The sequence below is a fragment of the Gambusia affinis genome, linkage group LG22, assembly GCF_019740435.1.
Source record: "Gambusia affinis linkage group LG22, SWU_Gaff_1.0, whole genome shotgun sequence".
Lineage (NCBI taxonomy): Eukaryota > Metazoa > Chordata > Actinopteri > Cyprinodontiformes > Poeciliidae > Gambusia > Gambusia affinis.
This window is the reverse complement of record NC_057889.1, coordinates 3,374,949-3,389,808: the sequence shown is the minus strand read 5'-3', so window position 1 is coordinate 3,389,808 and position 14,860 is coordinate 3,374,949. Positions and strand designations below refer to the sequence as shown.

The window sequence follows — 14,860 nt, the reverse complement described above, 5'->3', positions numbered from 1 at the left end:
TTGTGTAAGTCGCCAAGGAAGTTTCACACAAATTTGTCACAATCAGAAATCGAAAGTTAATATTAAAGCTGTGCATATATACCATACTCTGATACTTCTAAATAAAATTGAATAGTCTTGTTAGATTGTAATAAATCAGAATTATTGAGGTTACATGCAAAATGTTGTTTGCCGGAAAATGGCATATGGTGGTGGCAGGATTATGCTGAGGGAAAATGGTTAATGAATGGGACTAAATGCAGAAAAATCCAGGAAGGAAAGATGTTAGAAAAATTTACAAGTTGTGACTCCAAAGTAGTAACTCTTTAAACCTTCCACAAAGAACCAAATAATGTTTATTTAAATATAGATATAATTATAAATGCAAGTTTGAGCAGTTCTGTTTTTTTCATTGTTCAAATATTGAAGTTCCACTAGAAAATATCACTAAAAATCAAATGGTTGAAAACTTTGTGGTTTGGTTAACATCTCAAAGAAGAAGGTTTTATGTTTCTCCTAATAATATAGCAGTTCTTTAAAAATAACACACCTCCTATTACAGATATTTATTAAGAAAAAATTATAAGGTGTCTTTTTACAAAAACATTTGCGACTCTAAATGAATTTCATTTAGTTGGACTGAAATGTTCAGATGCTCTCCAATCTAGACGCGAAGCAAAAAATGTTTTTTTTTACTTTTTTTTTTTTTTTTTTTGATAAATCTAATGTGATAAGGATCAGTGGACATGAAATGCATAAAAACTGGGTTCTGACTTTTTTCTGTCGATCCAAATAAAAACATGTCATGTATTTTTTATCCATGGCTCCAGAAACAACACAGCACGTCAAGATTGATCAACATTGTTTTCTTTAGCTGCCATCAGTTTCTGCTGATCAGAGTCTGGGGTTAACTCCTAAACTAGAAGTCGTTTTTTGATTTTGTGTTGAACTTATTTATTTTATTGAGGATGATGATGTTGGGTTGCAGAGAGGCATCTTTCTCTAAAACATGTGAAGTGCGTTTTGATCTCAGAGCTGCCAGTTCTCGTCTCCCGATTCGCCTAAAACATTTCAGATTTTCCTCCTCGTTTCTGAACTACAACCATTTTTTTCCTTCCCAGTCTTAACTTTCCAGTTCCTTCTCATAAAAGGCCATGTGTGTGTCCACCGCTGCTCACGGCCTGTTTAAAGTTGCAGCACTGGCTCTTTGAGATTTGGATGAGATCAAGATGCAGTAAAATTTTTACACATGGTCTGTTTTTCTTTTCCGTCACCGCATGAAGAGATTGGGGGAGTGAGAGAGGTTTGTTAAATTCTGGAAACATAAACACAGACACGGATGGTAAACAATCCCCTTGGCTGACACTGAGCTCCGTCTGAAAACAGAACGTTATCATGCATGTTGTAAAAACATGGTGGCATCAGCAGGATATTTTCCTTCTTCCTGGCTCTCACTGTTTCCAAGCGATGGTGATTAATCACTCCTGTTTTGTGGTGAAAACGGGTTTGGATCTAGATGACGCGATTTTCCATAGATCTGACTGTTGCACCGATGTGCTCTGAGCAATTCCTAGTTTGAAATCTCTGCCACCAGACTCTAATAATCCCAGAGAATCCTGAACAGTTAATCCAATTAGAGTGTAACACGTAGCTGCCCTCTGCAATAAATCTAGCACAGGTTAGCATGAAAAGACTGTGAAAACTTTCTCATCTGCGTTTTATCAGATTATCATGTTTATTATGAAGAATCGTATTCTGGTTGACGGATTCTTTAAAGCTACCTGCTTCTGAGAACAGTTTAAAATAGCTGAGATGAAGTCGACTCAGCAGGATTAACCCGTGTCAGCTCACCTGATGGAGCTGGAGGGAATGCCCTCATGATGTAATTCTGTAGTGCATTTATCCTCCAGCAGCAACGCCGTAAGCCGCTGCAGCACAACAATGTAAACACAGTTTGTTTTTTCTTCTGTCTGGAGCCAAATACACTGAAATTCATCATTAAGTGTTAGGGGTTTTGAACTTACAGATGCAGATATTCACAGTATGTTGTTAGTTAGGATTACAGGTGTTTAAGTTTTTAAAAATAGACCATAATTTTAAAACGTTTTCCACCTTTAATCAGATATGCATTTTAGAAAACATACAAGTTTGTTAGAGGTGAAAACAATATAAAAATATTAAAAAATACTTTGCATAAATGTGAATCTTTGTATTTAAGGTCAACATTCAGGCTTTTTTATGTAATTAACTCTTATTTTTTATTAATATAAAATATTAAAAAAATTATTAAAGTATTTTCTGTAGTTATTTAATATTTTATGTGAAATCAGTGTTTTTAATTTTTTTATTACTATTTTCAATTAAATATACTAAACTAAAACAGCAAAACTGAAAGTACATTTGAAATTAGTTATTTTATTTGGTCATTTTAGTTTATTAGAAATAAAAAATATTATTTGTTAAATTTTATTTAAGTATTTTTGTTTAATAATAATAATTTTTATGATTTTCTATCTCTATTTTCAATGAAACAATACTAAACTAAAGAAAGAATCAAAGTGAAAGTATGTTTGAAACTAGTAGTAATGTAAATATCTGAATAAATGAGTATTTCCCCTCCATGTTGCGGTGAAACGCGTGTCGATGCAGCTGTGGCTCGTCCTCCTCTCTCATGGTCGCCAGAGCTGTTGCTTCACCAAAGTGTTTGCTTTTAATAAACCTGAGTGCCCAGCTGCAAGCACAATAAGGGCACAAAACATCTGTGTATTTATTTGACAATGATGCCGTTATTCGTGATTTCCACGAATTTATCCTCGTTACTCATCTCTCCGTGATTAAAGTGTGATTTTTAAGCAGGTGCTGTGATAACATAAATGCCTTTGAGGGTTTTAACTTCAGTTTTGACATTCACAGCTGCAGTGATCAAAATATATATCTGAGTTTGGCTGGACCTTAGCTTAAATGTGTAGGCATCCTGATGAGTGATGGCTTTGGTCTCTGCAGCTCTAAAAATATCATGAAAGGTCAAATAATGGCTTTAATTTGATTTCCTGTCGACTTTAAGCTTCTCTGTGTGTATTTAGAGTTGGTGGCATAACGGTCCAGTGAGCATATTTTCCTGCTTGAGTGACTTGCTAAATGTCTGTGCCGTTGTTTGACAGCTTTCCTGACTCACTATTATAACTTTGGTTTCCCAGGCAACGAGTTACGCCAACCAGCAGACTCGTTGACCTACTGGTCTACTGCCTGCTGCGATCATTTGTACCTCTAATTGTTGTTGTTCTCAGCATGCTTCAAACGGGAACTTCATACTGAGTCAGCAGCTGTAATGGGAAGAGCTGCAGCTCAACGCACATCATGCTCTCACACCTGGACGGACTGTAGCAACAGGAACCGAGTGCAGCTTGTTTCTGTACATCTATAGAACCGCAGTCTGGTTTCTCGAGATAACATTGGAGGCAGAAGTTCCACTTCCAGTTACGTGTGTTTATTAAAGCAGCAGCCGAGCGGTGAACTGTGAGTAAACGGATCCGTCAGAAGGTGGAGGATAAAAGGATTTGGAGTCTAATCTGGATGCAGGTTCTGGAGGGTCTGTTCTTTGGGTCGATGTTGGCTAACCTAGATTTCCACGGTGGAAGCATCCGTAGATGGCTTCGCCTGAAACGAGTGTCGAGATTCTCTGTTGGAAAGTTGTGTTCACATTGCACATCGATTAATTGATTATTCAGACGATTAATTGATTATTCTGACAATCAATCGATTAATCAGGTAAACAACCAGCATATTCTGAAGATTTCTTTGTCTTTTTCTATACAATATTGGGAATATGTTAAAAGATGCAAGAAAACAAACATTCATTGCCTAAAATGCAATGACAAAGCATTCCATTAGGTCAGCTGCAAAGGAAGCATCTGCAGCTAAATAAATTCAAACATCAACAAGTGAAAAGCTCAGGGCTTTCTGCTTGATTTAAAGTCAGTACATTGTAGGGATGACCTAAACTGAAAGAGCATCAGTGCAGCTGGGTTATGTTTGCATTTTTAAACATTTGATGTGTTGTTAATAGAGATGTGAATCATGGATTTGTGGATGTGTTAACACTTTATATTAAAATGAATCAGCTGTTGCAGCTCAGTATTTCCTCTCCAGGTTAACATTTCTCTTTTTTTCCCCTCTCCCTCCTCCTCTTCCTCCTTTTCTTTCCCACCTGTCAGATGATGAAGCACGCCTGGGACAGCTACCAGCGCTACGCCTGGGGTTCCAATGAGCTCCGGCCCGTCTCCAAGCAGGGCCACTCCAGCAATCTATTCGGTGAGAAGCGAAACCCAGACACACACACAGCACAGACACACACAGGATTGATCTCGTTTGCCCACCGCCAGCAGCCTTGCCCTTTAGATTAGCAGCCAAATTGGCCGCCACTTAGACCCATCCGTTCATGCATGCCTCTAAATGTCAACTTTATCATATATTTATATTCTGTTTATGCATCTAACCAATTGTCAGCATCTATGGCGCTAATGAGTGCAGCAGGGTTTGTAGATGTCAACTTTTACATGGTGAAACAGCTGAGGCTGAAACGATTAATCACGATTAATCAATTATAGAAATAATCGTCACCTAACTTAGTAATTTATTAATCTTAAACTGGAGTATACAGACTCAAGAAGGCTATTTGCTGAAAGAACAACACACTCACAGCAGTAATTAACACAAAACTGTGCAAAAAACATTTAGGATTTAAAAATCATATCTGTATGTAAATATGTTCTACCCAGAACTCCTCAACGGCATGTAAGGAGTTAGGAAAGATAAATGTGCAGCTGACTGAATTATTATGATTCATTATGATGAATGATTATTGAAGTAATTGTTAAATAATTTAGTAGTCGATTAATCATTAACTGGAGTAAACGGGCATCAAATAGCAAAGTATTAGCTTCACCAAGTTCAAATTCAGTAAAAAAGAAAACAACCCAATAAGCCTTTTTGTTATCTGATTATTAATCAGTTAATCCAAGTAGAAAAAGATTACATTTTTGGCTTTTTTACTACAAGTGATCAAACATTCACTATAGGAATGCTGTTTTTTGCATTTCAGGCAATAAAATGTTTGTAATGTTAAAAAGATTATTGTATCATTGTTGAAAATATTGCTAGAGTTGCTTGCAGCTTGGGGATCTGTGCATCAGAGGTGTCAGTTAGTCTAGTGCCATTGCATTCTGATGATAAGAAGCCATTTGTGTGTGAAGAAGGCAGCAGGGCCTCAACTCCCTACAAGGAAACAACAAAACACTCCCACAAGTTTGGTCTCAGTTTGTCCTGCTAGCAGTTGTAGCAGTTTGATGTTTTTTTTTGGCTGTAATTTTTAGAAAATGGAGGGGAATCTGTGCTGAATGTTGAAGATATTGGTGGGTTTTGACCTCACAGCAGCTGTGAAAGCTCTAAACACAGATATGGACATAAAGTAAACCTTTCAGCAACAGTTCACATTCAGATGGCATCTGGGTTTTACTGGTGGAAAATCCAACTCCTTGCTGGTTGAATACAGCGATTAACCCGTTTTTTAAAACCTGAAATCTTTACATTTCTATTGTTGTGTTGTAGTTGTTGAATGAACATGTCTTTAAGCATTTGCTTTTGCTGTCTGGGTGTTATGTAAAGGTGTTAAATCCTCCGGCACGTGGCCTCGTTCTTCTCTGTCACATTGAAGAGACACTTACCTGTAAAAACATCTTTTATGTTTTTAACATCCTTCTTAAGGCTGAATGCTCTGGAAAACAAGTAGACTATTATAAAAAACACACATTTTATTCACTCCTTAACCATAATGATCCCACTGCTTTCCTAAGACAGAAACAGTCATTTACCAACTTTATGAACATAAACATGGACTTTGCTTCTCCTTTACTTTCAATACCCAACATAAATACATTTAAAAAAAGCAAAATATACATTTATTTGTTTTTTGGTTTTATTGATAGTCAAATATTTGGTTTTTGAAGATGTAATGTTTGGAAAATCATAATTTTTTTTTAAACCAATGCACTGTTTGGGCATGCCCACTTTTGACCATTTTGTTAAACAAGCGTGTTTCACACCTTCTATTTATTTGGACATACAGTTTAACTCTATGATGGAATATTAGGGCCAGGCTAAGATTTTTATGTGTTTAAATACTAAAATAAAGTCATAATTTACAGTAATATAATCAAAATAATGTGAGAATAAAGTGTTAGTATTACCAGAATAAAGTCGTAATATTGGGGAAAAGGAGTAATTTTATGAGAAATCCATGAAAAACAACAAAATTAAATGAAGAATGTTGAGAATTTTGTGAAGTTATACTTAGGTACTGGTTTTACAGGTAAGAAAATATTTAGTCTTTTAACACCTCAGCACCAAATTATTATCCAGAGCAGGACTTTGAAACGACTTAGTCTATTTCAAAGAAAGAGCTTCAAGAACTGAGCTGTTACATCGGATATTTGTAACTGAATGAACTTTTTCCTTGTAATTTTTAGAAATTTTCTGGTCAAATTGCATCTTTACTCTGCTAATATTATGACTATTACCTCATAATTAAATAAACATTTGTGTAACTTGGCTCTAATATGCCATTGTAGAACTATTATTGAAATATAAGCCACTTTAAAAAATATATATTCTGTCATTTATAATTCCTTTTTTAGAAGAGAAAGTGAGAATTCACACGTCCCTAAACAAACAAGAGTTCAATTAAAGCAGACTAAACAACGCTGGTGTGAATGCAGCCCGTATCTTATAGTCCTTTGTGATTTCAGCATTGCAGACTTGCTCACAGTGCAGATTCTGGTTGTATATGATCTGCTGCTCCAGTCTTTTCATACTGAACACTGTTTTAGTGCTGCACCTCTTACATTTAATGAGGAAATTCAATCAGCTTTGTGTAAATTCCTTCCCCCATGTTCCTAGTTGTATGTAAATGTAGGAAGAGAGACAATCCAGGTCTATGAATACTAATTATTAGATTAGCCTGTTCATTCCTGTGTTTGCCTTTCTCTTTACACTCCCCTCCTGGTGTTCTGAGAAGTAAATAGGCTCTTCTCCTGTTCTTCCAGACCCAATCCCATCAGTAAACAGGACGCCTCGCCCTCAGGGCTTCATCACAACCTTCTCTGGCTCCTGCACAACACAACATACAACACTGTCATCAGCATACACTTTAATATTAAACACCTGAGGCATTAAACACCACAGTCAAAATGAACTCAAAACTTCATTTATCAAACTCAGAAGTAACAGACAGTTATTGTGTCTATTTAGGATTAACATGCTTAAAGATGCAGTATGTAACTTTTAAAAATATGGCTCCCCTGATAAATAGTTCATAGCCATGTTATTAATCCAACTTAATACATCATTATTACTGCTTATTATGCATTGATTAGGGGCAAGAAGGGGACAAAATCTACCTGTTTCTTGCCAAATAGTGAGATATATTTGTTCACATATTTATGCTACACTGCAGCTTCATATGATAATAAAATTAACTTTCTTGCATGATTGTATATAATCATGGTTGTTATTTAGGTTTATGGTCTGTTGGTTGATCAACTGTTAAATTTCCAGATTCAGGCTTTCCCTGGTGGAAATATAAAGAATGAAAAGCTGGAGAATATGGCATCAATGTTTCAAAGGATTATTAAATATTGCATTTTATCTAGATGTTGGCTTATTTGTGAAGGTTTCCTTTGTGAGTTTAGGCTCGCTGCCATCTTGGATCGGCGTTTTTCTCGAGTATCCTCGTCAGATGGGCGTCTGGAGGCATTGGAGACGTACTCAGCGCCTCAGGCTGGCTACTTTCTGGCATCAGTTCATGGATTTTTCTGCCAACAGGATGCATTCAAAGAAATGGGTTGGGAAAATCCACATGACTTCTCCAGCAGAACGTTGGAAGTTGTTGAGATTTTAAGTTATTCTAATGTTTTCAATGTGGTGGCAGATTGGTGTGTTTCCAGCAGAGATGGGGTAGACGGACGGGTGGCTGCGTCTCCTCTGTGGAGAGAAACTCCTGGTCTCAGACGCCAGCTGTTCCATCAGCTGTTTCCTCTTTAAGTGTGGTTAGCTGGATTTTGGCTCATTTCAGGGACGTCTTTATTCTGTATCGAACATATGTTCTGCTTTCGGGATATCTCCGGTTTCCTGCTGCGACAAAACCAGGAGCTTTTAAGTATTCAAGTTTTGATTCTTACAAAACAAAAGTAACTACATTTGTTGTCGAAATTCTGAGAGTCAAAATGCTTTAAGGTGAAGTCCAGAAATGGGAAAATATTATTTGTCTGGATAAAATAAATATTAATTTTCCTTGATGCTGATTGATTGAATCCCCAAAAACAACAGTAAAGACTAAGACTGTAGATGTTAGCTTCTGTGACAATGCTAACACAGTTTCCATTAATGTATATTTGGTGTTTGAACCATTCAAATAGGCAGTTGGAAGTATTTTTAGATTAATATTCTCAAGTATTTGCAGATTTTAGCTATTTAGAGACTGTAGTTCCTGAGTCTACGGTTCAACAAGAAATTTAAAAACTTGGATGCATTAACTTAAGGTTAGGGGAATGACCCAGTTTGTTTACAGGAAAAAAAAAAAAAAGTTATTAAAGGACAAGGTGGCTTATCCTTCATACTTGCGTCTCAAAAGGTCTTAAAGCTGGCCTTAAATACTTTCATTATTGGTCTTAAATGTTGTTGTGACAAGACAATCTAATTTCATGTTCTGTAGTTTTTTTTCTCGCAGGACTTGTCATTAAAAGTTTGAGTGGCACTCAGACACCTTCATTGTGTTCTGTGACTCAAATTGATAACTAGTCGCTAACAACCATTGCTAGCTAGCTTTTTATGCCTAAAATTCATCGCCTGTTGGTTTTACCTCAACAGTAGGCCAACAAGACACTGGCTGCATTGTTATAAATCAGTAGAGCTTGAATACATCAGATGGATCACAAATTTGCAACAAACTTCCAGAAAACTGATTTCCTTTAAATCAAGGCTTAAACCCGTCTGTTTAGAGTTTTATTCACAGCAACTGGAAGATTGGTCAACATATGTGGAGCATATTTGCTTGATGATTTTAAAAATGACATTTGACAAAATATAATGTTTGGTTCATAATAGAAGATTATATGATGTTTTATGAGGTGAAGCACTTTGAAATGTGCTCTGCAAATAAACTTGATGCCAATAAACTAATAGGCTAGGTTTTACCTTTTCAATATGAGTAGATTCAATGGCTCTGCTAAAATTAATCCAGCTGGAGGCGTGGATGGCATCCATCTCTCCGCCTGTCGCCTCGGCTCCTTCTCTACCTGACTGAAATACGTGTGATACAGAGCAGGCATGTCTCTGTTTTTCAATTGCTGGCTTGTAACTTTTCATGGTGGTTTAAATCAATAGTTTTTCCTGCATTCTTAAGGTCTTTTGTTGTTGTCGTTTTTGTTGGCCATTTGGACTCAACTATTAATCATTCACAGGTTGTTGTGCATCCTTAAAAAGTCTGAAAAAGTCTTAAATTCATGCGTCTAAAATCAAGACCTTAAAGTGTCTTTCATTCATTTATAAATATACCAACATCACAGATAATGTGCTTGGAAAACATTTTTAAACACACTTCCTCAGTCGCATAAAGATTTATGTAACTAAACTGCTCATAGTAATTGTCTTTAATCATAGTTTCATTGATAGTCTCCTTGAACAAACAGAAAATAGTAAAACTAAGTTTTTTGGGGAAATTATTGTGTCAAGACAAGACATTTATCAAGATGAACAATACAATAAATGGCCACCCTAACATAGACTTCCTCTTTACATTCTGTAACTTGAAGTGGTTGAGGCTACTGCTAACTAGCTGCTAATATACCTTTGCCAGCTCCTGGGTAAGTTCGAATTTATCTCCGCAACTGACTCACTTCTCTTGCTTACCCATGCAAGGCACTACTACTACATAAAATGTTCTATTGCAATATAGGTATTAAATTTCATTCATTATGGTCTTAAAAAGCCTTAGATTTTAGTTGGTGAAACCTACAGAAACCGTTTCTTTGTAAAAGTTGTTTAAATGCTGAGCTATCAATGGTAATACTTCACATTTTCCCCACCTATTAACACAATGCATTCAACACAATATTTTCCACTTTTTATGAATCGGTGCGGCTTGTTCAGGTCTGACATTGACCTGAAAGTGTGGTTATTTTCCCGGACAGTCGGATGGAGCTGTAGCTGCAGGCGATGTGAGGAAGTGAAGACCTTCAGCTCCTCCTGAGACACAGCGGCTTTGCAGTGCAGGTTTTCTTTCTGGCCCCATGTGCAGTGCTTTAAAAAGGCCCTAGGATGAAGGGCAGGCTTTGCCACAGATGCTGCAAGGCTTTTTGTGAGTCTTGCTTTTCTTTGTCACTTTGTTTTTCTCCCTGCGGTCTTTCCTCCACGCCCGTGTCAGAGCACTGTGACTTTTATTTATTATCGCCTTTAGCTGAAGTGTTACTGCAGCTAATGCAGAGCTGGAACAAATTTTCAGGTTTAATAATCACCTGAGGATTTTTTCTTATTTTCTTGCTTTTTCATTTGGTATTATTTTCTTCATTGATCTCTGTTCAGTTTTGATAAAAGTAAGCAAATATATCAGCCCGATATTTATTGTAGAGCCAAAACTTGAAAGGGATTTTTACATTTCATTTGTAGATGGGGAAAAAAGGAGCAAATTTTAGCCAGAAATTCAGAAATCTTCTAATTAATCTCATAAATTTTCTAGAAAACTAAATATGTGAAATTCTGAAATTTCCAACTCTTTTGTTGAAAATTTTTGACATTAAGGTCAACATTTCAATGTTTTTCTATTTCTTGCAAATATTTGATTTTTGGTGCTAAGAGTTTCCTTTTTTTAAGAAAATTTCTGCGATTACTCTCAAAATTTCAGTTAAGGATTCAGGAAATGTGAGTATGGAGATGTGTCTAATTTGGACATTTCCAGCTCAATGAATGTAATTCCAAATGCTAAGCAGCAAAAAAGACTTAAAGGACGAGAATCAGACACGCCGGTCTGCAGCTCACCTTCAGTTAGATGGCAGAGTTGATGATGTGGAGGCATCGGGGGTTTGCAGGGTTGAGGTGTGTAAACTAGTTGGCTGCATGTGCTTCTTGGCCACATTCCTTTCATTTTGTCATCCCACATTTGATTCTGCTGCTTCCTGCTCGCCGACGGCCTCTGAGCCCCGCCGCTGTTGTGAGCAAGGCTAAAAATAATATTATCCACCAGTCAAGAGGACTGATGTTTCTGGTGTCTTTCTATTCCGACAAGTCATTTAGTTGGTTATGTAATTTGACATTGAGTCCCGGGCTGCAGCCTCGGCTCCCACGCAGCATTCAGTGTGCCTGTGAATCAGATATTCAATCTTTGTAATTGAAATGGATGGAGTAATTCTGCTGTGGCCTTCCTCCAGGTTTTTCTGCTGTGTTTGTCAGCATAATGAGGCAGAGGAAGTTGAATTTGGTTGAGTCTGGAGTGATGTAAATCTCCCGCAGCACTGCTGTGGATGGGACTCGGATAAGAGGGGAGCTGAAATGTTGCCGTCGTGACATGAATGAAATACACTTGAAATCCCTGACATGCTAAAACTTTTCTCCTGGGTTTTTGTTGTGAAACTTTAAACTACCGACTGCTTCAATTAATCACACTTAATGCACCTTAAACAACAAGAAGTCTCACCTCCCAGGGTGCAGCACCACTCATCCTCTCATTAGCTCTATTAAAGACACAAACTTTCACTCAAACTACTGATCACTCTTAAACCATCCCTTTGCCCGGTTTCAGCCGTTTGAAATGTTAAAAATTCCCATTTTATTTAGATTTTTTTAATACTAGCAGGAACTGCTGCATTAATGCTACATATGTTCATCAGAAAAATATCAAACTATCAGAATTTATCAAAAGCATCCAGAATTGTTACCGATTATCATAAATTTATCTAAATTTATCATGGAACTTTTGAAAATATTTAAAAATAAAGTCAAATAACAGTTCTGGTGCTTAGACCAATCAAAAAGGTTAAAAAAAATGTGTTAAAGCAGACATCCAATCAGGTCACCCTTTCTGTTTGTTTTTTATATTTATATAATAATTGTAACTGACTTACTTTTTTTCCACTGTGTTCTTTCAGTAAATAGCCTGCCAACAATTAATCAATTTCTAAATTTGCTGGCAATTATTTTAATAATCAATTAATCTAATTAATAGTTTCAAACTTAATAAATCTTTTGTAGAGTTTTGGCGTAATTAATCCTCTGAATATAAAAATCTTTGAACAATTGTCCATTTTGAGTCTTTGTACTCTAACGATTAATCCATTACTAAATTAGTTGATGATTCTTTCAACAATTGATTAATTGTGATTAATCCTACTAATCATTTCAGCCCCAATATATTTTTTGTGCGGTTTTGTACACACAGTTTGTGTACTCAAGTTAACAATTAATTGATTATTACATGAGTTGACAATTATCTCAATAACAGATTAATCGTGAATAATCGTTTCAGTCCTGATTTCAGTGTAAATGATAGCCACATGAAGAGGCTTAAAGTAAAAGTAATGACATTTAGAAAATTGTTCATCACTTTCGTCTTGGACTATTGTATAAAATCCTAAGAATATCCTAAAAGATGATATGGATGCTTTAAATTTGCCCGTCTTACAGTCTTACAGTCTTACTTCAGCACAGAGTAAAAAAAGAAAGGAATCTGGCTAATGCCTTTCGCTGTAACCTTGACAAAAAACAGTTGACGCTTGAATATGTGGCAGCCAAAGCCAAGAGGTTAATTCGCTCTGGGATGTGTGTGTGTGGGTGTGTGTGTGCGCGTTTGTTTCTAATACCTTGTGGGGACCATTGTCCTGACATATACCACGTTGTGGGGACACACTGCTTCTTGTGGGGACCGAAGCCTGGTCCCCACAAAGGGGAACGCTGTTTTTGGGTCAGGGGTCAGATTTAGGACTAAGGTGTGAATTGAGTTTTAGATAGGGTTAGGGTTCGGTATGTAATGGTAAGGTTTAGGCTGTAGAAATGAATGGAAGCAAATGGAAAGTCCCTGCAAAGATAGCTGCGCAAACATCGGTGTGTTGGCGTGTGTATGCGCGTTGGTGTGTGTGCGTGTGTGGGTGCTTGCTTCCTGCCCGCAGTAACGCGATTACCCAAAGCCTTAGCCATCATTTTTCCTCCCCAACCCTTTTTGACCTCCTGAAATAAAAAAAATAAAACTAAAATGAGGCAAGTGTTTGGATCACTGCAAGCTGAATGTGTTGAGATCTGGATGATATTGTGGGATTAGGGATTAAACGTCTAGTTAGGGTTGGAACAATTTTAGACCATTTGGTTCGAAAGGCAGTGAGCTGAAGACAGGATTTTTATTTGGAAGAGCTTTCAGCGTTGTGTTTTTTAATACCAGTCACTCTTTGGCTTCTTCCAGACTTCTGAAGGCTGAGGCTGCCGTTTCTATTTTTTGCAGAGTCAGCGCATCTTTCCTCAATCCATTTGACTTCCCATGGAAAGCTGGCGAGAGGTTGAGTTTGCAGCCTTGTCTGTTTTCTGTCGCCTGACTGGGTGACGGTGTATTTCATAAAGTCAAGGGAATTTTCCAGCCACCGTCAGCTCACCTAGTGTTTAGTTTTTGACAGGGAACAATGTTTTAACTAGATATTTTTATTAGTGAGTCCAAGGTGGAGAGGCACTGGACAATTTCTCTTTACTGGGAAGAGGGAAAACATGTAGCAAAATGTCAAAGAAGATCTACGATGTTTGCTGGTTCGGCTTCTGCACATCTATTTGTGTTTTCGTCTGTTTTTAATCAACTTTGCCCTCTGCAGGGTTTCATTTATATTCAGTATGGCTGCAGCCAAGTGTCTGTATATGAGAACTCCAAACGGATAAAAGAAGTGGTATAGAGAGTCGAGGCAGACATGAATAGTCGATCAAAGATCTGCAGAATTTAAAAGAAAACACAGTTTATTTTTTAGCCTCAAGCATACAATGAAATCCAGCAGAATTGCTGGATTTTCTAAAGAAAAATTAAAAAATCAGCATATTTTTCCCCTTTAATTTTTGAATGTTTTTAACTTTTCTCTGCCTTGATTATCACAAATTATTGGTATTTTTTGTTTTAACGCTTTAAATTCCAACTATGTTGGTTACTCTTGTCTTAGGGCTAAATTAAATGTGACTAATCAGATTAATTGTGATTAATCGGATTAGTCGTGATTAATCAATTACTGAAACAACTAATTTAGCAATTGATTAAAGAAAAGTCAATTTCTTTAAGAAAATAAACATATTCAGCGAACTAATAAAGCCGAACCTTTACTATTTTACTATTTTAATTTTAATCTGTTTTAAATTCAAATTCCTGATGAAACAGTCTGGTTTTTTTTTGTTTTGGTTTGGTTTTTTACAAACTTAACACACAGTTTAACTTTTAGAGTTTAGTTAAGCAACAAGGTTCAATGCAAGTGGAAACAGCAGCTGTTTTATTTTTCTCAGTTAAAGTTTGTTCACAGATTGCATGTTTGTTATGATTTCTGGTTTTCATCCAGTCCAAGGATATCTGAAGGGTTGTTGTGTGGGAACAAAAAGATGTTCTGCTTTTCAAAATAAAAGTGGCATAGTCAGATTGCCACAAACGGAAAGCTTTCACTTTGCCTCCATTTTGTGCATTAAGACTCTATTCATGTCACTTTCCCCCATTTGTTCTACTGATTTTTAAATGTTAGAGATGTATCTGGACTTTGTGTGACGTCGTGTCTTAATGATGGATTTAATTATTAAGGTTAATGATGGTGATTTTTCCATGAAAGGA

The 14,860-nt window shown here is 36.6% G+C and overlaps 1 protein-coding gene across 1 annotated transcript in view; it reads left to right on the top strand.

Moving 5' to 3' along the window:
- The window catches only part of man1a1 (mannosidase, alpha, class 1A, member 1), a 119,440-nt gene that overhangs the window by 29,315 nt on the left and 75,265 nt on the right, over positions 1–14,860 (top strand). Inside the window, exon 2 of the mRNA XM_044106533.1 lies at positions 4,194–4,290. Within this exon, the coding sequence (XP_043962468.1) occupies positions 4,194–4,290 (97 nt within the window). The remainder of the gene's footprint in view (positions 1–4,193; positions 4,291–14,860) is intronic.